Source organism: Nerophis ophidion, linkage group LG14 (assembly GCF_033978795.1).
Source record: "Nerophis ophidion isolate RoL-2023_Sa linkage group LG14, RoL_Noph_v1.0, whole genome shotgun sequence".
NCBI lineage: Eukaryota > Metazoa > Chordata > Actinopteri > Syngnathiformes > Syngnathidae > Nerophis > Nerophis ophidion.
The window spans coordinates 41,830,091-41,856,406 of record NC_084624.1 but is presented as its reverse complement, the minus strand read 5'-3'; the positions used below and the strand labels follow the sequence as shown (position 1 = coordinate 41,856,406).

Below are 26,316 nucleotides of genomic sequence, written 5' to 3'. Positions count from 1 at the left end.
AGAAATAAAAACGGTGGGCGTGTCTTTTGTCGTACTCGAATGTCACAGTCATGGAAATAAGACTGTTTAGTCCAGAAGGTGCAATACATGCCGCGTGTCGCTGTGTGTCGGTGGAACCCAGTAAAAGCCAAGATTGTGGACTAGAGTTTATGCTGCTTGTAGTTGTGTTAGTGGATCACAGGAAAGAAGAAAAAACAAAAAAAAACAACGACAAAAAAAAACTTTTTGGTGTGTGTGGTAGTTAGTAGTTTAATGTGACTTTTTATGAAGATTAAGATATTTAATCTAGATTAGGGGTCCCCAAACTTGATTTGGGGGCCGCATTGGGTTAACAAAAATTGGCCGGGGACTGGGTTGTATGTAATATATCCATCCATCCATCCATTTTCTACCGCTTATTCCCTTTTAGGGGTCCCATATATATATATATATATTTATATATACACACACACACACACACACACACACACACACACACACACACACACACACACACACACACACGTGTAACAGGCTTGTAGGGATAAAATAGCCTCTGTATTTTATCCTGACCTAACATATATCTTGCTCTACCCAGGTAATGAGCACTGCATAACGGATAAACCACAGAATATATGTATATATTATCCATCTCCATCCATCCATCTTCTTCCGCTTATCCGAGGTCGGGTCGCGGGGGTAGCAGCCTGAGCAGGGAAGCCCAGACTTCCCTCTCCCCAGCCACTTCGTCTAGCTCTTCCCGGGGGGATCCCGAGGCGTTCCCAGGCCAGCCGGGAGACATAGTTTTCCCAACGTGTCCTGGGTCTTCCCCGTGGCCTCCTACCGGTTGGACGTGCCCTAAACACCTCCCTAGGGAGGCGTTTGGGTGGCATCCTGACCAGATGCCCGAACCACCTCATCTGGCTCCTCTCGATGTGGAGGAGCAGCGGCTTTACTTTGAGTTCCTCCCGGATGGCAGAGCTTCTCACCCTATCTCTAAGGGAGAGCCCCGCCACACGGCGGAGGAAACTCATTTCGGCCGCTTGTACCCGTGATCTTATCCTTTCGGTCATGACCCAAAGCTCATGACCATAGGTGAGGATGGAAACGTAGATCGACCGGTAAATTGAGAGCTTTGCCTTCCGGCTCAGCTCCTTCTTCACCACAACGGATCGATACAGCGTCCGCATTACTGAAGACGCCGCACCGATGCGCTTGTCGATCTCACAATCCACTCTTCCCCCACTCGTGAACAAGACTCCTAGGTACTTGAACTCCTCCACTTGGGGCAGGGTCTCCTCCCCAACCCTTTTCCGGGCGAGAACCATGGACTCGGACTTGGAGGTGCTGATTCTCATTCCTGTCGCTTCACACTCGGCTGCGAACCGATCCAGTGAGAACTGCAGATCCCGGCCAGATGAAGCCATCAGGACCACATCATCTGCAAAAAGCAGAGACCTAATCCCGCGGCCACCAAATCGGAACCCCTCAACGCCTTGACTGCGCCTAGAAAGTCTGTCCATAAAAGTTATGAACAGAATCGGTGACAAAGGACAGCCTTGGCGGAGTCCAACCCTCACTGGAAATGTGTCCGACTTACTGCCGGCAATGCGGACCAAGCTCTGACACTGATCATACAGGGAACGGACCGCCACAATAAGACGGTCCGGTACCCAATACTCTCTGAGCACTCCCCACAGGACTTCCCGAGGGACACGGTCGAATGCCTTCTCCAAGTCCACAAAGCACATGTAGACTGGTTGGGCAAACTCCCATGCACCCTCAAGAACCCTGCCGAGAGTATAGAGCTGGTCCACAGTTCCACGACCAGGACGAAAACCACACTGTTCCTCCTGAATCCGAGGTTCGACTATCCGGCGTAGCCTCCTCTCCAGTACACCTGAATAAACCATACCGGGAAGGCTGAGGAGTGTGATCCCACGATAGTTGGAACACACCCTCCGGTCCCCCTTCTTAAAGAGAGGGACCACCACCCCGGTCTGCCAATCCAGAGGTACCGCCCCCGATGTCCACGCGATGCTGCAGAGTCTTGTCAACCAAGACAGCCCCACAGCATCCAGAGCCTTAAGGAACTCCGGGCGGATCTCATCTACCCCTGGTGCCTTGCCGCCGAGGAGTTTTTTAACTAACTCAGCAACCTCAGCCTCAGAAATAGGAGAGCCCACCACAGATTCCCCAGGCACCGCTTCCTCAATGGAAGACTTGTTGGTGGGATTGAGGAGGTCTTCGAAGTATTCCCTCCACCGATCCACAACATCCGCAGTCGAAGTCAGCAGAACACCATCCGCACCATACACGGTGTTGATAGTGCACTGCTTCCCCTTCCTGAGGCGGCGTATGGTGGTCCAGAATCGCTTCGAAGCCGTCCGGAAGTCGTTTTCCATGGCTTCCCCGAACTCTTCCCATGTTCGAGTTTTTGCCTCCGCGACCGCTAAAGCTGCACACCGCTTGGCCCGTCGATACCCGTCCACTGCCTCCGGAGTCTTATGAGCCAAAAGAACCCGATAGGACTCCTTCTTCAGCTTGACGGCATCCCTCACTGCTGGTGTCCACCAACGGGTTCTGGGATTACCGCCACGACAGGCACCAACAACCTTGCGGCCACAGGTCCAATCAGCCGCCTTGACAATAGAGGTTCGGAACATGGTCCACTCGGACTCAATGTCCCGCACCTCCCTCGTGACATGTTCAAAGTTCTTCCGGAGGTGGGAATTGAAACTCTCTCTGACAGGAGACTCTGCCAGACGTTCCCAGCAGACCCTCACAATGCGCTTGGGCCTGCCAGGTCTGTCCGGCATCCTCCCCCACCATCGCAGCCAACTCACCACCAGGTGGTGATCGGTAGAAAGCTCCGCCCCTCTCTTCACCCGAGTGTCCAAAACATGAGGCCGCAAATCCGATGACACAACTACAAAGTCGATCATGGAACTGCGGCCTAGGGTGTCCTGGTGCCAAGTGCACATATGGACACCCTTATGTTTGAACATGGTGTTTGTTATGGACAATCCGTGACGAGCACAAAAGTCCAATAACAAAACACCACTCGGGTTTAGATCCGGGCGGCCATTCTTCCCAATCACGCCTCTCCAGGTTTCACTGTCGTTGCCAACATGAGCTTTGAATTCCCCCAGTAGGACAAGGGAATCACCCGGGGGAGCACTTTCCAGTACTCCCTCGAGTGTACCCAAAAAGGGTGGGTACTCTGAACTGCTGTTTGGTGCGTAAGCACAAACAACAGTCAGGACCCATCCCCCCACCCGAAGGCCGAGGGAAGCTACCCTCTCGTCCACCGGGTTGAACTCCAACGTGCAGGCTTTGAGCCGGGGGGCCAACGAGAATTGCCACCCCAGCCCGTCGCTTGTCACTGCCGGCAATGCCAGAGTGGAAGAGAGTCCAGTCCCTCTCGAGAAAACTGGTTCCAGAGCCCTTGCTGTGCGTCGAGGTGAGTCCGACTATATCCAGCCGGAACTTCTCTACCTCGCGCACTAACTCAGGCTCCTTCCCCCCCAGTGAGGTGACGTTCCACGTCCCAAGAGCTAGCTTCTGTAGCCGAGGATCGGACCGCCAAGTGCCCTGTCTTCGGCTGCCGCCCAGCTCACAATGCACCCGACCTCTATGGTCGTTAAGGCGTTGTTAAGGCGTTTGTTGTTAAGGCGGCCGCCTTAAAAACAAAGTGCTTTGAGAAACCCTGTATGTATGTATATATATATATATATATATATATATATATATATATATATATATATATATATATATATATATATATATATATATATAAATAAATCTCCTGATGATTGAGGAAACCCCTCATGAAACAGTTCTGTAAAGATGAAGTAGTCTTGTGTGACATACATATACATATACATATATATATATATATATTTTTTTTGTCCTGTCCAGCTTTTCAGGGTTAGCATATGTCAGCATGTGGCCCCACTTTTCACTCTTTTTTTTCAAAGGCTTATTTAAAGTAAGTCATTCATTTGACTTAGTCATTATTTTGGTGTTAGTAAGTCAATATTTACCAAGTCAAAATAATTACATACTCGGGTATCTCAGGTAACCAGGTAAAAAATATTGAGACTTATATCGTATATTGCCAAGCGGCAAACGGAGCGGAAAACACAACCAAAAATTGTAGGCTTCTTCACGCGACGAAGCTGGCCTACTTCACCACAATCTGTAGTCTATTGCCCCGCTCAGGCAGCGATGAGATGGAGACGTGATGGTGGCGACAGGCCCTTCCCCGTACGTCCCCCCTCCCCCCTGGAGAAACACCACCTTAACTAACAAATATTCTGATATATATATATATATATATATATATATATATATATACACACACACGTTATCGATGGAAAAATGCATTTTTAGACAACATGATTTGCCTGAGCGGCTAGGAGACACCGAGAGTAACAAGCGGTAGAAAATGGATAAGAAAGGACAGAGTAAAAAAAAAACATTTTAAGTAAAAAAAAATCTATATATTTTTTTTCTTTAACTTGAGACTTCCTACGAGCCGCATTATGGACACTGGCAAGCTGTAGTTTGGGGAACCCTTAAAATTCTGTGCTATTTCTGGCTGAACACAGGAAAACTAATTTTGGTCATAATATAGTCAAGAAGGTGCATAATCTGCGCCTTGTCCCTATGTGTCGGCGGAACCCAGAAAAATGACCAGAAATAAAAGTGAAGTGAAGTGAATTATATTTATATAGCGCTTTTCTCAAGTGACTCAAAGCGCTTTACATAGTGAAACCCAATATCTAAGTTACATTTAAACCAGTGTGGGTGGCACTGGGAGCAGGTGGGTAAAGTGTCTTGCCCAAGGACACAACGGCAGTAACTAGGATGGCACAAGCGGGAATCGAACCTGCAACCCTCAAGTTGCTGGCACGGCCACTCTACCAACCGAGCTATGACCGAGTTGGTGTGTGCATTGTAGTTAATAGTTTCAGGTCACTGTTATGGAAATAGGGTTTCTGCAAGATGTCCATGTGTCAATTCAATTTTGCTTGCAGATATTTCTGCCTCAGGGGGAAAAAAAATGTTGGTGCGTGCATAGTAGTAGTTTGATGTCACTGTTATGGAAATAAGATTATTTCATCAAGATAGTGCATAATATGTAGCTTACTGAGACTGGAAGGTCGTGAGTTCATACCAAAGACTATAAAAATGTGACCCATCAAGGGTTGTAATTGGGAGTTAAATCACCCAATGATTCCTGAGCGTGGCCACCGCTGCTGCTCAATGATTACCGAGCGTGGCCACCGCTGTTGCTCACTGCTCCCCTCACCTCCCAGGGGGTGAACATGGGGATGGGTCAAATGCAGAGGATAATTTCACCAAACCTAGTGTGTGTGTGTGATTATCGTTGGGACTTTAAGTTGAACTTACTGCTGTGTGTCATTGGAATCCAGGAAAAGGACACAGAGTAAGTAGTTGGTGTGTTCATAGTGGTAGTTTGATGTCACTGGGATTTTACATAATGTGCAATTTGCTGCTATTTCTCGCTGAACACAGAAAAAAAAAACTGGTGTGCGTACAAGTTGTACTTGGATGTATTGTTCAGTCAAATGGTGCATGATCATACTTGCCAACCCTCCCGATTTTTCCGGGAGACTCACGAAAATCTTCCGGGGCATCCGTTCTCCCGAATTTCTCCTGATTTCCACCCGGACAAAAATATTGGGGGCATGCCTTAAAGGGACTGCCTTAAGCTTCCTCTACAGCCTGTAATCACGTCCGCTTTTTGTCCATACAAACGGCGCGTTGTCCCAGTCACATTTTATATACAGCTTCTACACACACACACACAAGCAAATGCAATGCATACTTGGTCAACAGCCATACAGGTCACACTGAGGGTGGCCGTATAAACAACTTTAACACTGTTACAAATATGCGCCACACCTTGAACCTACACCAAACAAGAATAACAAACACATTTGGGGAGAACATCCGCACCGTAACACAACGTAAACACAACAGAACAAATACCCGGAACTCCTTGCAGCACTAACTCTTTCGGGAAGCTACAATATACAGAACCAAAGCCCCCCCGCCCCCACCACCACCACCACCTCCCGAATTCGGAGGTCTCAAGGTTGGCAAGTATGTGCATGATATGCGGTTTACTGAAAAAAAAACATAGACCCACTATTTGCAGACGCATACTAATACAGAAATGAGCATTTTTTCTGTAAATTCTCTTCTATTTTCAGCTGACTGACTATTTAACATACGTGTTGAGTTAATATTCACGAGGTTTGCCTTAAAGGCAAAATATTGTGCAAAACCTTTTGATCGATCAAGCTCCTCTCAAGTGTCCTTGCAAACTGTTAATTTCAAGGCACAGCAATTAATCACAGATGCTGGATAGTTGCCAGAGTAGATGAACGACTTGTGCAACTTTGTTGAATAAAATGCTCATATCTGGAGAGCTCTTCCTGGCTGCAACAACTGGGTGAAAATAGGTAAAGATTTTGTACCGTCACGATTACGGTTGTCCCGATCCGATACTTGGATCGGATCGGCCGCCGATATTTGCCAAAAAATGCGTATCGGCAAGGCATGAGAAAATGCCGATCCAGATCCAGTTTTTAAACAAAATCCGGTCCGTGTATCTCAACGCACCGATTTAAATAATACATTCTACTCTTCTGCTGCGCCCTATGCTCCGTTCCACATTTTCAAGCACACCTTCAACACATCCACAGGTCTATGTTCTAACCGTTAAGACGGCCGTGTAAATTAAAAGTTACGTAAAAATGTCAGCTGTGTGGGATTATTTTACCCTACAAAACGAAGAAGATGAAGAGGTGGAGTGCAAAACATGCCACAATAAAGTCAAGCGTGGTGGCAAAGTTGTAAGACATTTTAATGACTTGAGAGTGAGAGGCTTTTTAACACAGGAGCAGGCTGACACCTGAGCATCTTGAAGTGCTCGTCTTTGTTAGAAAGAATCTCCCCATTATGCTTGGACTTCAATTGTTTGCCCACCCTGAATAGGCTAAAAATTGAAAGGAGTGTGTGGATAGTTTTTTGTTTTTTTTTAAGTTTACACTTGTTCAAGAGCAAGTATTGATGCTGAGTTATAGACAATTTAATCCCACTCAGGTTGTTTGTGTGTTTTGCTTTTTAAAAAAAATAATATTTACAGCATTATTTGCACTTTATACTGTTCACTTTTTTACTGTTTAATGATGCCATTTCTGTTTGGCATGTATAATTTTGTCAATTTTGTGTTTGTCCTCGAATACCAACCATTGTGTATTTTTCAAACTCACCTAATTCAGCTGGCTAGTTGTTATCAAGAGAACTAAAAGCCTTTTCAACAAGAATCTGACAACTAAGTAGGCTATATAACTTTAAACTTTAATACATGCTCGGATAGGCCAGTATCGGTATCGGATCGGAAGTGCAAAAACAATATTGGATCGGATCGGAAGTGCTAAAACTTGGATCGGGACATCCCTAGTCACGATTGTTTACCGCTGAACAGCTCCTATCAGTTCTACAAATCCGGGCCTTACCTGTGCTGGGGTCAGGACGAGGGCTGAGGTTAATCTCGTCGGCTACTGTTAAAGGAAGCGAAAGGGGAGGTGGGCGGGGGGCAAACAAGGGGGGTAAAAATTTGGAGGTTCAGTTAGTGCTTATCACATTCCTCATGCAACATCCCGCTACGGATGCAAACATCACAAAACAAACGCCTTCATCTCTATTAAAGACAGGACGCCATGCCAGACCAGCAGGTGAGTGCAGAGAGGGATGGAGGAGGTGCGATGCGGCGGGGAAGGGGGGGGGGGGGGGGGAAGAGTAGTGCTAGCAATCAGCCTTGTTGCTGCAATCTGTTGCGGAAGATGAGGAAGACGAGAGATGATTGCAGAGCGCAAGGGCGGGATGTTTGGGTCGGAGCAATCAGCAGCTGTTTTGGGGACGTTTCAAGGTGAAGAGTTCTCCACTTTGCGGGAAGAAGGAAGCGGTTCTTGATTGAGGAGGACAGGCGAGCGAGTGAGGATGAGGAAGAGGTGGAATGCGAATGGTTGTACTGACAGGAAGTAATGTGCGTTTGGGTCTGAAGGTCGAGCTGCCGACATCGCTTTCAATGACGATACTTGTTTTCATCAAAATAATACAGATATCAAATACGTCTCGTATCTTAGATTGACGCTTAAAAAGGGAAGAAGAGGATGTTTGGAACACAATACCTAAGTCCATGCTCTTGGACTTGCGCGTCTTGATGATCTCGAGCTGGGACGCGTCCCCAAACTGCTTGGTCCGCTTCTCCGACATGCTCTGGCGTCCGAAACCTTCGCGCAGGAAGGCGGCGTCAGCATTGCTCCCATCAGGGATCTGGGAGCTATTCAATGAAAATGATACAGAAAATGTTTATACATCTTTTTTTTTTTTTAAAAGCCATGTCAAATCTTGTCAACGTCAAGTGTTTCATAGAATATAATAGAATGGATTTTATTGTCACTATACACAGGTACAGCCATCCATCCATTTCCTAAATAAATAAATGGGTTGTACTTGTATAGCGCTTTTCTACCTTCAAGGTACTCAAAGCGCTTTGACACTACTTCCACATTCACACACACATTCACAAACTGATGGAGGGAGCTGCCATGCAAGGCGCCAACCAGCACCCATCAGGAGCAAGGGTGAAGTGTCTTGCTCAGGACACAACGGACGTGACGAGGTTGGTACTAGGTGGGATTTGAACCAGGGACCCTCGGGTTGCGCACGGCCACTCTTCCACTGCGCCACGCCGTCCCATTTCCTACCGCTTGTTCCCTTTTTTTGGGGGGTCGCGGGGGGCGCTGGCGCCTATCTCAGCTACAATCGGGCAGAAGGCGAGGTACAACCTGGACAAGTCGCCACCTCATCGCAGGGCCAACACAGATAGACAGACAACATTCACATTCACACACTAGGGCCAATTTAGTGTTGCCAATCAACCTATCCCCAGGTGCATGTCTTTGGAAGCGGGAGGAAGCCGGAGTACCCGGAGGGAACCCACGCATTCACGGGGAGAACATGCAAACTCCACACAGAAAGATCCCGAGCCTGGATTTGAACCCAGGACTGCAGGACCTTCGTATTGTGAGGCAGACGCACTAACCCCTCTACCACCGTGAAGCCCAAGCAACTCCAGTATCAGTCTACAAAATATGCAACACATAGGAAGGAAAGAAAAAGAAAAATAGTGCAAAAGTGCACAGTCTAATCCTGAGAACGATTTATGTTCAATGTGTTATTTACAGGAAATAAATATTATACTACATTAGGGCTGGGCGATATATATGCGATATATTGTGGGTTTGTCTCTGTGCGATGTAAAAGATGACTATATCGTGATTATTCGAGTATACGTTCTCACGCAGTTGCTTCAAGCTGCGGGCATTACACTACAGCAGGGGTCTCAAACTCAATTTACCTGGGGGCCACTGGATGCAGAAACTGGGTGAAGCTGGTCCGCAAGAAAAGATTAAAAAAATATATATAACAAGCACTTTTTAATTAATTCACCTTCTTTGAAAAGCTTTCCCGCCCTAGCAACATACTTGCCAACTCTCGCGATCTTTCCGGGAAACACCCGAATATCAGTGCCCCTCCCGACAATCTCCCGGGGCAGTCATTCTTCCGGCTTTCACCAGGACAACAATATTAAGGGAGTGCCGTGACGGCACTGCCTTTAACGTCCTTCGCAACCTGCCGTCTCATCCGCTTTTTCACCATACAAACAGTGTGCCGGCCCAATCACATACTGTATGAGGCTTCTGAAAACCCACGGAAGTGACTGCAAGACATACTTGATCAACAGCCATACAGGTCACACTGAGGGTGGCCGTACAAACTACTTTATCACTGTTACAAATATGCGCCACACTGTGAACCCATACCAAACAATATTGACAAACACATTTTGGGAGAACATCCAAACCGTAACACAACATAAACACAACAAAACAAATACCAAGAACCCCTTGCAGCACCAACTCTTCCGGGCTACAATGGGGGGGGGGGGTATATTGTACCCCGGAAGAGTTAAGGCTGCATGGGATTCTGGCCATTTGTTCTGTTGTGTTTATGTTGTGTTACGGTGCGGATGTTCTCCCAAAATGTGTTTGTCATTCTTGTTTGGTGTGGGTTCACAGTGTGGCGCATATTTGTAACAGTGTTAAAGTTGTCTATGCGGCCACTCTCAGTGTGACCTGTGTGGCTGTTGATCAACTATGTTTTGCAGTCGCTCAGAACCCAAATACCACATGCGGCTAGCCTGGCATGCTGTTTGTACAGGTTGTAGAGGACTTAAAGGCATCGCCTCCACGGTGCCCCCTCAATATTGTTGTTTGGGTGAAATTCGGGAGAATGATTACCCCTGGAGGAGCACTGAAAATTGGGAGTGTCCCGGAAAAATCGAGGGTATACAAGTATGACGCTGTAAAGCGCCATTCATATAAAACTCGCGGGCTGCACCAACATTACATTTTCACATCAAGGTGCGGGCCGCAAAATAATGTCTCGCGGGCCACATGTTTGAGGCCTCTGCACTACAGGTTTTATATTATATCACTCTTTCTTGTCTTTCCTTCTCACAGAGAGATAAAACAAGTTCACCGTTTTACATACGTCACATACTGTCACGCGTGCAACGTCATACGCTCTCGCGGAGCAGAGTTGTAGCGGCAAGGGTAAAGTTAGCTGTGGCAGGTGGTGCTAGCGGAGCAGTGCGAGTGGTAATACGAGATAAAGAAGGTGCCAGTCTGGTAACAAATGACAGAAGAATAATTAATTCCCAAGAAAAACAGCACAGAGTCCATCGTCTGGCGGAGGTTTGGCTTCAAGCGGAAAGATGTGGAACAGACAACCGCAATATGTCAAGTGTGCGGCAAAAGCGTTGCTACTACTAATTTGTAGCATCATTTGAAAAGTCACTCGCCAGAGAATAAGTAGTGCTTGAAACTCCGCATGTCGACATCTCGGCCGGTGCCACACTCAACAAGCAACCAGCACTGACCCAATTGAGCATGGCCTCTTGCATTTCCACATCAACACCGTATGAAAAAAATAGTCAACAACAGAAGGAGATAACGTCCACAGGAACCTACCACATAGCGAAGGACATACACTATTTGATTTCCTATTATGCAGCTCATTTTTATTTGACACTTATTGAAATATCTTGTATGACATCATGCACAAAAGTGCACTTTATTTATTTTAAACTATTGTAGTGGCGTTCTATACAAAAAGTGCACTCTAATTGAGTGTTGTTTTGGTATGTCATTGTGGCGGGGGGCGTGGCCTGTGGATCTGCAGCGAAGCGAGGTGTGCCAGGACCGGCCTCAAAGTCAGCGACAGGTGCATGGATGGCCCAGGCGGGCCTTATTATCTAATCACCTGTCGCTCTGTTTAGCACCAGCCGGGAAAAGAGCTAGGGCTAGGGCGAGAGCGTGAGAGAGAGACACTTTATGCTGAAAAATAAACCAGTGTTGGAACCCGGGCTCTCGTGTCAATGCTTGGTGGGCTGGAGGACCCACGGAAGGGCAACCTCCACAATTTGGCACCCAATGTGGGTCCTCCGGACCACCAAGCATTGACACGAGAGCCCAAGTTCCAGGATACAACACTGGTTTATTTTTCATTATTTTGCTTTTTAGCATAGTGTCTCTCTCTCACGCTCTCGCCCCAGCTCCAACAACGTCTCTTCTCCCGGCTGCTGCTTAAACAGAGCGACAGGTGATTAGATCATAAAGCCCACCTGGGCCATCTACGCACCTGTCGCTGACTTCGAGGCCGGTCCTGGCAGACCCCGCTTTGCTGCAGGCCACGCCCCCCTCCATAGTCATCTTAGTGACATCATGCACAAAAGTGCACTAAAAGCCTGTTTTAAAATATCTCTGAGAATCTTTCACTCTCTGTTTTGAAATGACATGAATGTTTGTGCCACTGCTTAATAACTGTTTAATAAATACAGTTTTGGTCAATTGACGTAGTTGTGATTTCCCTCTCTGCATGAAAGTTTAAAATGAGCATATATTAATGCAGTATGAAGAAGAAAGTTTTAATGTAGACACATAGAATCATCATACTGCTGTGATTATATGCATCAAGTGTTTATTCAAGGTTAAGGCAAAAATATCGAGATATATATCGTAACATGGCTTAAAAATGTTGAGATATTAATAAAAGGCCATATCGCCCAGCCCTACACTATATACATATATACTGAAGCATCCAGATTGAGGGTAGAAAGTATAAATTGCACACAGAGAGGTGCATCTTTCCCACCTTTCATTGGGAGCGGGAAGATCTTTGGCCCACGGCAGTGTCGCGTCAGCGTTAAAGCCAACATCATCGTGGGAGCTGGAAGACGACTGGTCGGACAGATGGGGCGGGAGTAGCGGCGGCCGGTCATCTTCGATTATGATGGTGTCATCCTGTGGCATGTTGACCGTCGGAGACAGCTGGTAGTTACCTAGAGAGGATATTAGTTCAACATTAGAACCACACTTAGACTTTGCTCGGTTTTCCTAGAAGATGTGGAGCAGTGTTTCCCACAGGTCAGGGATCTATTTGTGGTGGCGTGAGGGGGTTTTGTTTGGGGCAGCGGCGGCGATGACCAAGAAGAACGCGGAGTTGGAATATAATTACAACACTTTATGTACATATTTATATACATCCATCCATCCATCCATTTTCTGCCGCTTATTCCCGTTCGGGGTCGCGGGGGGCGCTGGCGCCTATCTCAGCTACAATCGGGCGGAAGGCGGGGTACACCCTGGACAAGTCGCCACCTCATCGCAGGGCCAACACAGATAGACAGACAACATTCACACTCACATTCACACACTAGGGCCAATTTAGTGTTGCCAATCAACCTATCCCCAGGTGCATGTCTTTGGAAGTGGGAGGAAGCCGGAGTACCCGGAGGGAACCCAAGCATTCACGGGGAGAACATGCAAACTCCACACAGAAAGATCCCGAGCCTGGATTTGAACCCAGGACTGCAGGACCTTCGTATTGTGAGGCAGACGCACTAACCCCTCTACCACCGTGAAGCCCTATTTATATTTATATAATATTTACATAATATGTAACTACAAGCTCCATTCACAGACAGAGTCCCATTGCTTTTATGAGCGGTCAAGCAAGTCAAAAGCCGGAAAAAATAAATAAATAAATACATTATATATATATATATATATATATATGTATTTTATTATTATTATTATTTTTTTTTTTAATTTGTGGCGGCCGTAATTCTTTCGTGGCGGGCCGCCACAAATAAATGAATGTGTGGGAAACCCTGATGTAGAGACTGTGTCCATCCATCCATCCATTTTCTATTCCCTTTTGGGGGACGCGGGGGGCGCTGGCGCCTATCTCAGCTACAATCGGGCGGAAGGCGGGGTACACCCTGGACAAGTCGCCACCTCATCGCAGGGCCAACACAGATAGACAGACAACATTCACACTCACATTCACACACTAGGGCCAATTTTAGTGTTGCCAATCAACCTATCCCCAGGTGCATGTTTTTGGAAGTGGGAGGAAGCCGGAGTACCCGGAGGGAACCCACGCATTCACGGGGAGAACATGCAAACTCCACACAGAAAGATCCCGAGCCTGGATTTGAACCCAGGACTGCAGGACCTTCGTATTGTGAGGCAGACGCACTAACCCCTCTGCCACCGTGAAGCCCTATTTATATTTATATAATATTTACATAATATGTAACTACAAGCTCCATTCACAGACAGAGTCCCATTGCTTTTATGAGCGGTCAAGCAAGTCAAAAGCCGGAAAAAATAAATAAATAAATACATCATATATATATATATATATATATATATGTATTTTATTATTATTATTATTATTTTTTTTAATTTGTGGCGGCCGTAATTCTTTCGTGGCGGGCCGCCACAAATAAATGAATGTGTGGGAAACCCTGATGTAGAGACTGTGTCCATCCATCCATCCATCCATTTTCTACCGCTTATTCCCTTTTGGGGTCGCGGGGGGCGCTGGCGCCTATCTCAGCTACAATCGGGCGGAAGGCGGGGTACACCCTGGACAAGTCGCCACCTCATCGCAGGGCCAACACAGATAGACAGACAACATTCACACTCACATTCACACACTAGGGCCAATTTAGTGTTGCCAATCAACCTATCCCCAGGTGCATGTCTTTGGAAGTGGGAGGAAGCCGGAGTACCCGGAGGGAACCCACGCATTCACGGGGAGAACATGCAAACTCCACACAGGAAGATCCCGAGCCTGGATTTAAACCCAGGACTGCAGGAACTTCGTATTGTGAGGCAGACGCACTAACCCCTCTGCCACTGTGAAGCCCAGAGACTGTGTCCAGTGGGAGGTAAATATTATGAATGTCATAATAATATATTTTATGAAAAACACAGAAAATGGCAGATTAAGACCGATGAAAAAAAGCAATCAACATTCCATGACTAAAATCAGAACATCACATTAATGAGTGAATCAAGAAGTAAAAACTTTTCACCACACTAAGGAACAATAGAGCAGCAATACCTCTGACAATGAATGACCAGGTATTCATCTTAACAGCAGAAGCATGCATGCCATTTTTCACAAAAATATATATTACTTATTATCTTTGTGCTGGATTTATTTTTCTATCTATTTCTACTTTAAAAGTATTCACTTATTTTTCATAATGCGAGGATGTCGTGGTGGTTTGTGCAGCCCTTTGAGACACTAGTGATTTAGGGCTATATAAGTAAACATTGATTGATTGATTGAATGTAACATTTTTTTTTTCCCACTGCATAAGTTTGTTACATATTTGATCATTTACTCTCCCTATTAAGAAATGCATATAAATAAAATATATAAATGGATTATTATATGCGATCCTCTCCGAGGTTTCTCAAAGTCATTCTCATCGACGTCCCACTGGATTTTGAGGTTTTCCTTGTCCTTATGTGGGCTGTGGTCAGCAGATGTCGCTGTGGCTTGTGCAGTCCTTTGAGACACTTGTGATTTAGGGCTGTATGAATAAACATTGATTGATTGATTGATGATTGATTGAATTTGTCAAGTGTGGGGCAAAAGCGTTGCTACAAAAAGTAGCATTACTGCTAATTTGTAGCATCATTTGAAAAGTCACCGGCTAGAGCAGGGGTGCCCACACTTTTACTGCAGGCGAGCTACTCGAGGGGATCTACCTCATTTATATATATCATTTATATTTATTTATTTATGAAAGAGACATTTTTGTAAACAAGTTAAATGTGTTTAATGATAATACAAGCATGTGTAACACATATAGATGTCTTTCTTTCACAAAGACAAGAATATAAGTTGGTGTATTACCTGATTCTGATGACTTGCATTGATTGGAATCAGACAGTAATGATGATAACGCCCACATTTTCAAATGGAGGAGAAAAAAAGTTGTCCTTTCTGTACAATACCACATGAAAGTGGTTGGTTTTTGGCATCTAATTCATCCAGCTTCCATACACTTTACAAGAAAAACATTGGCGGCAAATTCCGTAGCTTGCTTGATTGACATTCACGGCACCCGAGGGTCTTGTGAGATGACGCTGGCTGCTGCCAGTTCATTATTATGAAAAAATGACGGAGAGGAAGGCGAGAAACACTTTTTATTTCAACAGACTTTCGCGCCCTCCCTTCCGTCAAAACTCTGAAGGCCGACTGCACATTTCCTATCTTCACAATAAAAGCCCTGCTTCATGCTGCCTGCGCTAACAAAATAAGAGTCTCGGAAAGCTGGCGTGCACAAGTGATGTGCACGCCAGCTTTCTGAGGGATCGCTTGTGCACGCCAGTTTTCCGAGACTCTGTATTTAGTTAGCGCAGGCAGCATGAAGCAGGGCTTTTATTGTGAAGATAGGAAATGTGCAGTCGGCCTTTAGAGTTTTGACGGAAGGTACGGCGCGAGAGTCTGTTGAAATAAAAAGTGTTTCTCGCCTTCCTCTCGGTCATATTTTCATAATAATGATCTTGCAGCAGCCAGTGTCATCTCACAAGACCCTCCGGTACCGTGAATGTCATTTAAGTGACGTCTTGGTGAAGATTGATGATCACAAATTTTTAGGTCTATTTTTTTTTAAAGCCTGGCTGGAGATCGACTGACACACCCCCTGCGGTCGACTGATATCTCGCGATCGATGTAATGGGCACCCCTGCGCTAGAGAATAAGGAGTGCTTTAAACTCTGCATGTTAACCTTCTCCGTTCGGTGCCAAACCAACAAAATGCAGAGGCTACCATTTCCACATCAACAACGTATGAAAAAAATAGTCAACAACAGAAGGAGATAACGTCCACAGGAACCTACCACATAGCGAAGGACAAAAACGATTTGATTTCCTATTATGCAGCAAACTTTTATTTGACAGTTATTGAAATATCTTGTGTGACATCATGCACAAATGTGCACTTTATTTGTTTTAAACTATGTAGTGGCGTTCTGTACAAAAAATGCACTTTATTTAGTGTTGTTTTGATATGTCATCTAAGTGACATCACAAAAGTGCACTAATAGCTTGTTTTAAAATGTCTCTGACAATCTTGCACTTTCTGTTTTGGAAAGGACATGAATGTTTGTGCCACTGCTTAATAACTGTTTAATAAATACAGTTCTGGTCAAATGACTTTGTTGTGATTTCCCTCTCTGCATGAAAGTTTAAAATGAGCACATATTAATGCAGTCTGAACAAGAATGTTTTAATGTAGACACATAGAATCATCATACTGCTGTGATTATATGCTTCAAGTGTTCATTCAAGGCTAAGGCAAAATATTGAGATATATATCGTGTATCGTGATATGGCATAAAAATAGAGATATAAAAAAAAAGGCCATATCCCCCAGCCCTATTTGGGGTGTTACTATTTAGTGGTCAATGGTATAGAATATGTACTGTACTGTGCAATCTACAAACCCTGTTTCCATATGAGTTGGGAAATTGTATTACATGTAAATATAAACGGAATACAATGATTTGCAAATCATTTTCAACCCATATTCATTTGAATATGCTACAAAGACAACATATTTGACGTTCAAACTGATTAACATTTTTTTTGTGCAAATAATTATTAACTTTAGAATTTGATGCCAGCAACACGGTACAAAGAAGTTGGGAAAAGTGGCAATAAATACTGATAAAATTGAGGAATGCTCATCAAACACTTATATGGAACATCCCACAGGTGTGCAGGCTAATTGGGAACAGGTGGGTGCCATCATTGGGAATAAAAGCAGCTTACATGAAATGCTAAGTATTTCACAAACAAGGATGGGGTGAGGGTCACCACTTAGTAAGCAAAATGTCGAATAGTTTTAGAACAACATTTCTCAACGAGCTATTGCAAGGAATTTAGGGGTTTTACCATCTACGGTTTGTAAAATCATCAAAAGGTTCAGAGAATCTGGAGAAACCACTGCACGTAAGCGATGATATCACGGACTTTTGAGCCCTCAGGCGGTACTGCATGAAAAACCGACATCAGTGTGTAAAGGATATCACCACCTGGGCTCAGGAACACTTCAGAAAACCACTGTCAGTAACTACAGTTCGACGCTACATCTGTAAGTGCAAGTTAAAACTCTACAATACAAAGCCAAACCCATTTATCAACAATATCCTGAAACGCCGCCGGCTTGGCTGGGCCCGAGCTCACCTAAGATGGACTGATGCAAAGTGGAAAAGTGTTTTGTGGTCTGACGAGTCCACATTTCAAATTATATTTGGAAACAGAGGACGTGGTGTCCTCCAAAACAAAGAGGAAAATAACCATTCGGATTGTTATAGGAGCAAAGTTAAAAAGTCAGCATCTGTGATGGTATGGAGGTGTATTAGTTCCCAAGGCATGGGTAACTTACACATCTGTGAAGGCACCATTAATGCTGAATAGTCCATACAGGTTTTGGAACAACATATGTTGTCATCCAAGCAACGTTATCATGGACACCCCTGTTTATTTCAGCAAGACAAGTGTTACAACAGTGTGGCTTTGTAAAAAAAGTGTGCGGGTACTTTCCTGACCCGCCTGCAGTCCAGACCTGTCTCCCATCGAAAATGTGTGGCGCATTATGAAGCGTAAAATACGACAGCGGAGACCCCGGACTGTTGAACGACTGAACCTCTACATAAAACAAGAATGGGAAAGAATTCCACTTTCAAAGCTTCAACAATTAGTTTCCTCAGTTCCCAAACGTTTATTGAGTGTTGTTAAAAGAAAAGGTGATGTAACACAGTGGTGAACATGCCCTTTCCCAACTACTTTGGCACGTGTTGCAGCCATGAAATTCTAAGTTAATTAATTTTTGCAAAAAAATATAAAGTTTATGAGTTTGAATATCAAATATGTTGTCTTTGCAGTGCATTCAACTGAATATGGGTTGAAAAGGATTTGCAAATCATTGTATTCTGTTTATATTTCCATCCATCCATCCATTTTCTACCGCTTATTCCCTTTCGGGGTCGCGGGGGGCGCTGGCGCCTATCTCAGCTACAATCGGGCGGAAGGCAGGGTACACCCTGGACAAGTCGCCACCTCATCGCAGGGCCAACATAGATAGACAGACAACATTCACACTCACATTCACACACTAGGGCCAATTTAGTGTTGCCAATCAACCTATTTAATCTAACACAATTTCCCAACTCTTATAGAAATGGGGTTTGTACTAATACAAGTTTCAAACAAGACCAAGTTTGCTCTGAAGATCTTTTTACATGTTAATTTCCACCAACATGTTAGTATTTAAGTAGCTTTGCATGTTTAACGCCGCCATTTGATTGTTGTGAGCCATTCCGCAGCACAAAAGTCTGCTTTCTTTTGACTGGCCAACATCCAAAGGCAACAACTACAATTGTCACAGTCCAGTAAGACGTGATGTTCATTTCTTACTAGAATAATTCTCTCAGCAGGAATCAAACGACTGCCATAAAAGCTTGAAAAGGCTGGTCGCTGATGCAAACATCTGCACCCGAGGCCATGAATCGCACGAAATGATTGCACGGGAAGAAGAAGGAGCCGAAAGAACGCACGGAGACAACACAAAAACAGAGCGGTGACGCTTTAAAGCAATAACATATTGGTGTGGCGGGGAGGAGGGTGAAACGCCACGGGCTAATCAGCTTATAGCGAGCAGAGTTTGGCGGCGGGCACAGTGGCGTTCCTGTGTCACAACACTATGATTAATTCAAGCTGCGCCGCCGCAAATAAAGATAAAAACTTCCAGGACTGGGGCTAGGAAAGAAAATAAGTCTGCTTTCTCTCCCGCTGAAAAGCCGGGCTTAAAGCCCCGACTGATACACACAACGCAAGACTTTGTGTTTAATCTCTACTTTCAAATTGGATGTTGGGGGCACGGCGGGGGAAGAAGGCGGGGACACCGGAGCAGGGCGCTCACGTTTGTCTTCGCCAAGGCTCGTCCGGCGCTCTTCTAGCAGGCTTGGGAGACTTTTATCAATCAATCAATGTTTACTTATACAGCCCTAAATCACTAGTGTCTCAAAGGGCTGCACAAACCACTACGACATCCTCGGTAGGCCCACATAAGGGCAAGGAAAACTCACACCCAGTGGGACATCGGTGACAATAATGACCCAGTGGGACGTCGGTGACAATGATGACTATGAGAACATGATACTGTGATACTGATGATACTGATGACTATGAGAACATATGAGAACATGATACTGTGAAAGATCAATCCATAATGGATCCAACACAGTCGCGAGAGTCCAGTCCAAAGCGGATCCAACACAGCAGCGAGAGTCCCGTTCACAGCGGAGCCAGTAGGAAACCATCCCAAGCGGAGGCTGATCAGCAGCGCAGAGATGTCCCCAGCCGATACACAGGCGAGCAGTACATGGCCATGATGGACCTCCATGTGAGAACAACCCTTGTATTCTTCATGCAAACACTGCTATGTGGAGATGCTTTTAGAAGTGGAAAAAAAAGCCTGTTTGGCACACGGTGTGGATGGGTATCAAATTCTGTACTTTCGTAGGTACATGACAAAATCAAAAAGTACTAGGATTGGGCGTTTACCATATATTTCAGACCATGAATATTTTATTTAACATAATATTTAATGATGGTCAAAATGTTGCATAGATACCAGTGTTTCCCCCAAATATATTTGTTTGTTAAGGTGGTGTCTCTCCAGACTGTGGTGAAGTAGGCCGACTTCGTCGCATGAAGAAGCCTACAATTTTTGGTTGTGTTAACCGCTCCTGTATGCTGAATGGCAATATCCATACATCCATCCATTCATTTTCTACCGCTTATTCCCTTTGGGGTCACGGGGGGCGCTGGTGCCTATCTCAGCTACAACCGGACGGTAGGCAGGTACACTCTGGACAAGTCGCCACCTCATCGCAGGGCCAACACAGATAGACAGACAACATTCACACTCACATTCACACACTAGGGACCATTTAGTGTTGCCAATCAACCTATCCCCAGGTGCATGTCTTTGGAAGTGGGAGGAAGCCGGAGTACCCGGAGGGAACCCAAACATTCACGGGGAGAACATGCAAAACTCCACACAGAAAGATCCCGAGCCTGGGATTGAACCCAGGACTACTCAAGACCTTCGTATTGTGAGGCAGACGCACTAACCCCTCTGCCACAGTGAAGCCCTGAATGGCAATATACAATATATGTCTTGATAAAAACAAAACACACTGATTGGCTGTGACATGCGCTCTGAATACGCACTGCTGATTGGCTGTTACCGCTCTGCGTGTAACCAATCAGATGGTTGTGTGAGTGGGACAATGCTGGCCGCTGCAGAGACGTACTGACAGAGGCAGTACGAAGCTTAGCAGCTTGTTAAGACTTTAGTTTAGCAACAAATGATAATATGAATACATCTATTAAAGTAGGCGCAAACTGGCAACCACGCTTCCGTCAGTCTACCCCAGGGCAGCTGTGGCTACAGATGTAGCTTACCACCACCAGGTGTGAATGAATGATGGGTTCCCACTTCTCTGTGAGCGCTTTGAGTATCTAACAATAGAAAAGCGCGATATAAATCTAATCCATCATTATTATTATTATTATTATTAAAGTAAAATACAAACAAGGCAACAATAGAAGTATCGTACACCTAAATCTGAACAGCTGATATGGGCACCTACATCAACTATATGATTTGCCTGAGAAGCTGGACATGACAAAAAAATAAATAAATAAAAATAAAAATGTTTTAAGACTTTAGTTTAGGCGGTGGCTCTTTGTTAAGATTTTTCAAAAATATTCTAAAAATAGCAACAATTCAAAAATCCTTTATAAATATATTTATTGAATATATATTTTTTTCCAAATAGTTCAAGAAAGACCACTACAAATGAGCAATATGTTGCACTGTTATACAATTTAATAAATCAGAAACTGATGACATAGTGCTGTATTTTACTTCTTTATCTCTTTTTTTTTTTAACCAAAAATGCTTTGCGCAAGCGCACCTTCTTACATACGTCACATACGTATACGCCCTCGCGGAGCAGAGAGGTAGCGGCACGGGTAAGTTTAGCTGTGGTGCGAGTGGTAATACGAGAGAAATAATGTGCGAATCTGGTAACAAATGAAAAAATAATTCATTCCCAAGAAAAACAGCAGGGGGTCCATCGTCTGGCGGTGGTTTGGCTTCAAGCGGGAATATGTCGAACAAACAATCGTAGTTTGTGAAGTGTGGGGCAAAAGCGTAGCTATAAAAAGTAGCATTACTGCTAATATGCAGCATCATTTGAAAAATCACCCGCTAGAGAATGAAGAGTGCTTGATACTCCGCATGTCAACATCTTTGTTCGGTGCCACACCAACAAAATGCCCAATCAACCATTTCCATCTTACACACCATATGAAAAAAATAGTCAACAACAGAAGGAGATAATGTCCGCAGTAACCTACCACATAGCGAAGGACATAAACTATTTGATTTCCTATTATGGAGCTCATTTTTATTTGACAGTTATTGAAATATCTTGTGTGACATCATGCACAAAAGTGCACTTTATTTGTTTTAAACTATTGTAGTGGTGTTCTGTACAAAAAGTGCACTTTAGTGTTGTTTTGGTGTGTCATCTTAGTGACATCATGCACAAAAGTGCACTCAGTTTCTTTTAAAATGTCTCTGACAATCTTGCACTTTCTGTTTTAAAACAACATGAATGTTTGTGCCACTGCTTAATAACTGTTTAATAAATACAGTTTAGGTCAATTGACTTAGTTGGGATTTCCCTCTCTGCATGGAAGTTAAAAAAATGAGCATATATTAATGCAGTATGAAGAAGAATGTTTTAATGTAGACACATAGAATCATCATACTGCTGTGTTATATGCATCAAGTGTTCATTCAAGGCTAAGGTAAAATATTGAGATATATATCGTGTATCGTGACATGGCTTAAAAATATCGAGATATTAAAAAAAGGCCATATTGCCCAGGCCTACTTAAACCTTTAGTATATTTGTATCCATCCATCCATCCATCTTCTTCCGCTTATCCGAGGTCGGGTCGCGGGGGCAGCAGCCTAAGCAGGGAAACCCAGACTTCCCTCTCCCCAGCCACTTTGTCTAGCTCTTCCCGGGGGATCCCGAGGCGTTCCCAGGCCAGCCAGGAGACATAGTCTTCCCAACGTTTCCTGGGTCTTCCCCGAGGCCTCCTACCGGTTGGACGTGCCCTAAACACCTCCTTCGGGAGGCGTTCGGATGGCATCCTGACCAGATGCCCGAACCACCTCATCTGGCTCCTCTCGATGTGGAGGAGCAGCGGCTTTACTTTGAGTCCCTCCCGGATGGCAGAGCTTCTCACCCTATCTCTAAGGGAGAGCCCCGCCACCCGGCGGAGGAAACTCATTTCGGCCGCTTGTACCCGTGATCTTATCCTTTCGGTCATGACCCAAAGCTCATGACCATAGGTGAGGATGGGAACGTAGATCGACCGGTAAATTGAGAGCTTTGCCTTCCGGCTCAGCTCCTTCTTCACCACAACAGATCGGTACAACGTCCGCATTACTGAAGACGCCGCACCGATCCGCCTGTCGATCTCACGATCCACTCTTCCCCCACTCGTGAACAAGACTCCTAGGTACTTGAACTCCTCCACTTATGGAATTATGGAATGGATTAAGTAAAAAAAAAATCAAACAAAGCACCATATGATTCAGTTTAAGAGACTGTTACTACTACAAATTTTCACAAAGTTAAAAGAACAAGAATTATGATGAATATCTTGAACCCTTTTTTTCCCCTTTTTTTATTGAGACAAATACTATTAATGTATTTAATATTTGAATGCTTACTATGGTATATTATTAGGGATGTAACGGTACGTGTATTTGTATTGAACCGTTTCGGTACGGGGGTTTCGGTTTGGTTCGGAGGTGTACCAAACGACACGGACATATTAAGTAGCGCACCGGACGTTTTGTAAACAACGCACACCGAGGCACCATGAATTGATTTACGTGGACCCCGACTTAAACAAGTTGAAAAACTTATTCGGGTGTTACCAATTAGTTGTCAATTGTACGGAATATGTACTGTACTGTGCAATCTACTAATAAAAGTTTCAATCAATCAAAAAAACAACAACACACGGCATGCTAGCAGCGACCGGGCTATGATAGACTGACCATACCTCCTCTTTTCACGGGATATGTTCTCTTTTGCGGGGCTGTCCGGGTGGAGTTTCTTAAATGCCTCAAATGTCCGGCATTTTAAGTTAGGGTTGCGTGTATTTTCAATGTAAGTTTAGGGTTAAGAAGGGGTTCAAAACAAAACAAAAAGTGGTGCGCGCAGCAACATTCGTGAGGGAGGGGCAGAGAGAGAGAGAGCGAGAGAGCTATGATAAACACGCATGCGTCACCAGCCTCTGTTTTTTTACCCATTGAATAATCAGATGACATTTTTATAATCTATAGCAGGTGTGTCAAAAGTGTGCCCCAGAGGCCATTTGCGGCCCACTGCTAATGTTTTAAAGGCCCACTGCAGATTCTAAAAATACTATCAAAATTTAAAAAAAACATAAACATACGTGAAATAAAAAAGCTTAAAGGCTAAATGTAATTTAGAAAAGTTGCAACGTTGACTAATAAAACAAAGCTTTTTCTTTCAAACTGTCGTTGCTCAAAACATAATATTAAATCAAAATCAATGTCATTATGAATTATTGACCTATCCACGTTTCTGATTACTTCACATCAAATATTCCACTAAGAAAAATATTTTTGGGTGGAAGATTTAGCAAATTTCTTAAATAAATAATCAAAAAATTTATATTTTGTTTTTTTTCTTACACTGTACCGAAAATGTAACCGAACCGTGACCTCTGAACCGAGGTACGTACCGAACCGAATTTTTTTGTGTACCGTTACACCCCTATATATTACATATGTATTATTCATTGTTTACTGTTCTGTTACAGAGAACAAGGAAATTGGATAAAATTGCTATGGTATGAAATCGGGTAGGATTAAATACAACTCTGCTTCTTTTTACTCCTTTTCCAACGTGCTGTAATGAAACAACTGGAATTATGTGATGCATTACATTGTATCGTATGCATGTTCGGATAAACTTAAACTGAACTGAACTGGCTCCAGTTCACGGCCTTCACGATGCGTCTGCCTCACAATACGAAGGTCCTGCAGTCCTGGGTTCAATCCCAGGCTCGGGATCTTTCTGTGTGGAGTTTGCATGTTCTCCCCGTGAATGCGTGGGTTCCCTCCGGGTACTCCGGCTTCCTCCCACTTCCAAAGACATGCACCTGGGGATAGGTTGATTGGCAACACTAAATTGGCCCTAGTGTGTGAATGTGAGTGTGAAGTTGTTCTGTCTATCTGTGTTGGCCCTGTGATGATATGGCGACTTGTCCAGGGTGTACCCCGCCTTCCGCCCGATTCTAGCTGAGATAGACGCCAGCGCCCCCCGCAACCCCAAAGGGAATAAGTGGTAGAAAATGGATGGATGGATGTATGGATATTGCCATTCAGCATACAGGAGCGGTTAACACAACCAAAAATTTTAGGCTTCTTCATGCGACGAAGCCGGCCTACTTCACCACAGTCTGGAGAGACACCCCCTTAACAAACAAATATTCTGGGGGAAACACTGTAATCTATGCAACATTTTGACCAAAGAACCATCATTACATATTATGTTCAATAGAATATTCATGGTCTGGAAAATATGGTAAATGCCCGGTCCTAGTACTTTTTGATTTTGTCATGTACCTACGAAAGTACAGAATTTGATACCCATCCACACGACCCCACAAGGGAATATGCGGTAGAAAATGGATGGATGGATGAAAACGGGTAGGATTAAATAAAACTCTGCTTCTTTCTACTCCTTTTCAGACATAGCTGTAATGAAACAACTGGAATTATGTGATGCATTACATTGTATCGTATGCATGTTCGGAATAAACTGAAACTGAACTGAACTGGCTCCAGTTCACGGCCTTCACGATGCGTCTGCGTCACAATACGAAGGTCCTGCAGTCCTGGGTTCAATCCCAGGCTCGGGATCTTTCTGTGTGGAGTTTGCATGTTCTCCCCGTGAATGCGTGGGTTCCCTCCGGGTACTCCGGCTTCCTCCCACCTCCAAAGACATGCACCTGGGGATAGGTTGATTGGCAACACTAAATTGGCCCTAGTGTGTGAATGTGAGTGTGAATGTTGTCTGTCTATCTGTGTTGGCCCTGTGATGAGGTGGCGACTTGTCCAGGGTGTACCCCGCCTTCCGCCCGATTGTAGCTGAGATAGGCGCCAGCGCCCCCCGCAACCCCAAAGGGAATAAGTGGTAGAAAATGGATGGATGGATGTATGGATATTGCCATTCAGCATACAGGAGCGGTTAACACAACCAAAAATTTTAGGCTTCTTCATGCGACGAAGCCGGCCTACTTCACCACAGTCTGGAGAGACACCCCCTTAACAAACAAATATTCTGGGGGAAACACTGTAATCTATGCAACATTTTGACCAAATAACCATCATTACATATTATGTTAAATAGAATATTCATGGTCTGGAAAATATGGTAAATGCCCTGTCCTAGTACTTTTGGATTTTGTCATGTACCGACGAAAGTAGTGAAGTGAAGTGAATTATATTTATATAGCGCTTTTCTTATTTAAACGGGGATAGCAGGTCCATTCTATGTGTCATACTTGACCATTTGGCGATATTGCCATATTTTTGCTGAAAGGGTTTAGTAGAGAACATCGACGATAAAGTTCGCAACTTTTGCTCGCTAATAAAAAAGCCTT

General features: G+C 44.5%; 1 protein-coding gene across 6 annotated transcripts in view; it reads right to left on the bottom strand.

The window, feature by feature from the left end:
* pard3ab (par-3 family cell polarity regulator alpha, b) overlaps positions 1 to 26,316 on the bottom strand; it is a 581,331-nt gene that overhangs the window by 188,076 nt on the left and 366,939 nt on the right. For 4 of the 6 annotated variants that reach the window (XM_061920783.1, XM_061920787.1, XM_061920785.1 and 1 more), the window contains 3 exons: positions 12,301 to 12,487; positions 8,211 to 8,362; positions 7,536 to 7,580 (listed from right to left, as the gene is read on the bottom strand). In XM_061920783.1, coding sequence (XP_061776767.1) covers positions 7,536 to 7,580; positions 8,211 to 8,362; positions 12,301 to 12,487 — 384 coding nt within the window. The remainder of the gene's footprint in view (positions 1 to 7,535; positions 7,581 to 8,210; positions 8,363 to 12,300; positions 12,488 to 26,316) is intronic. The other 2 variants (XM_061920784.1, XM_061920786.1) reach the window with 1 other exon arrangement.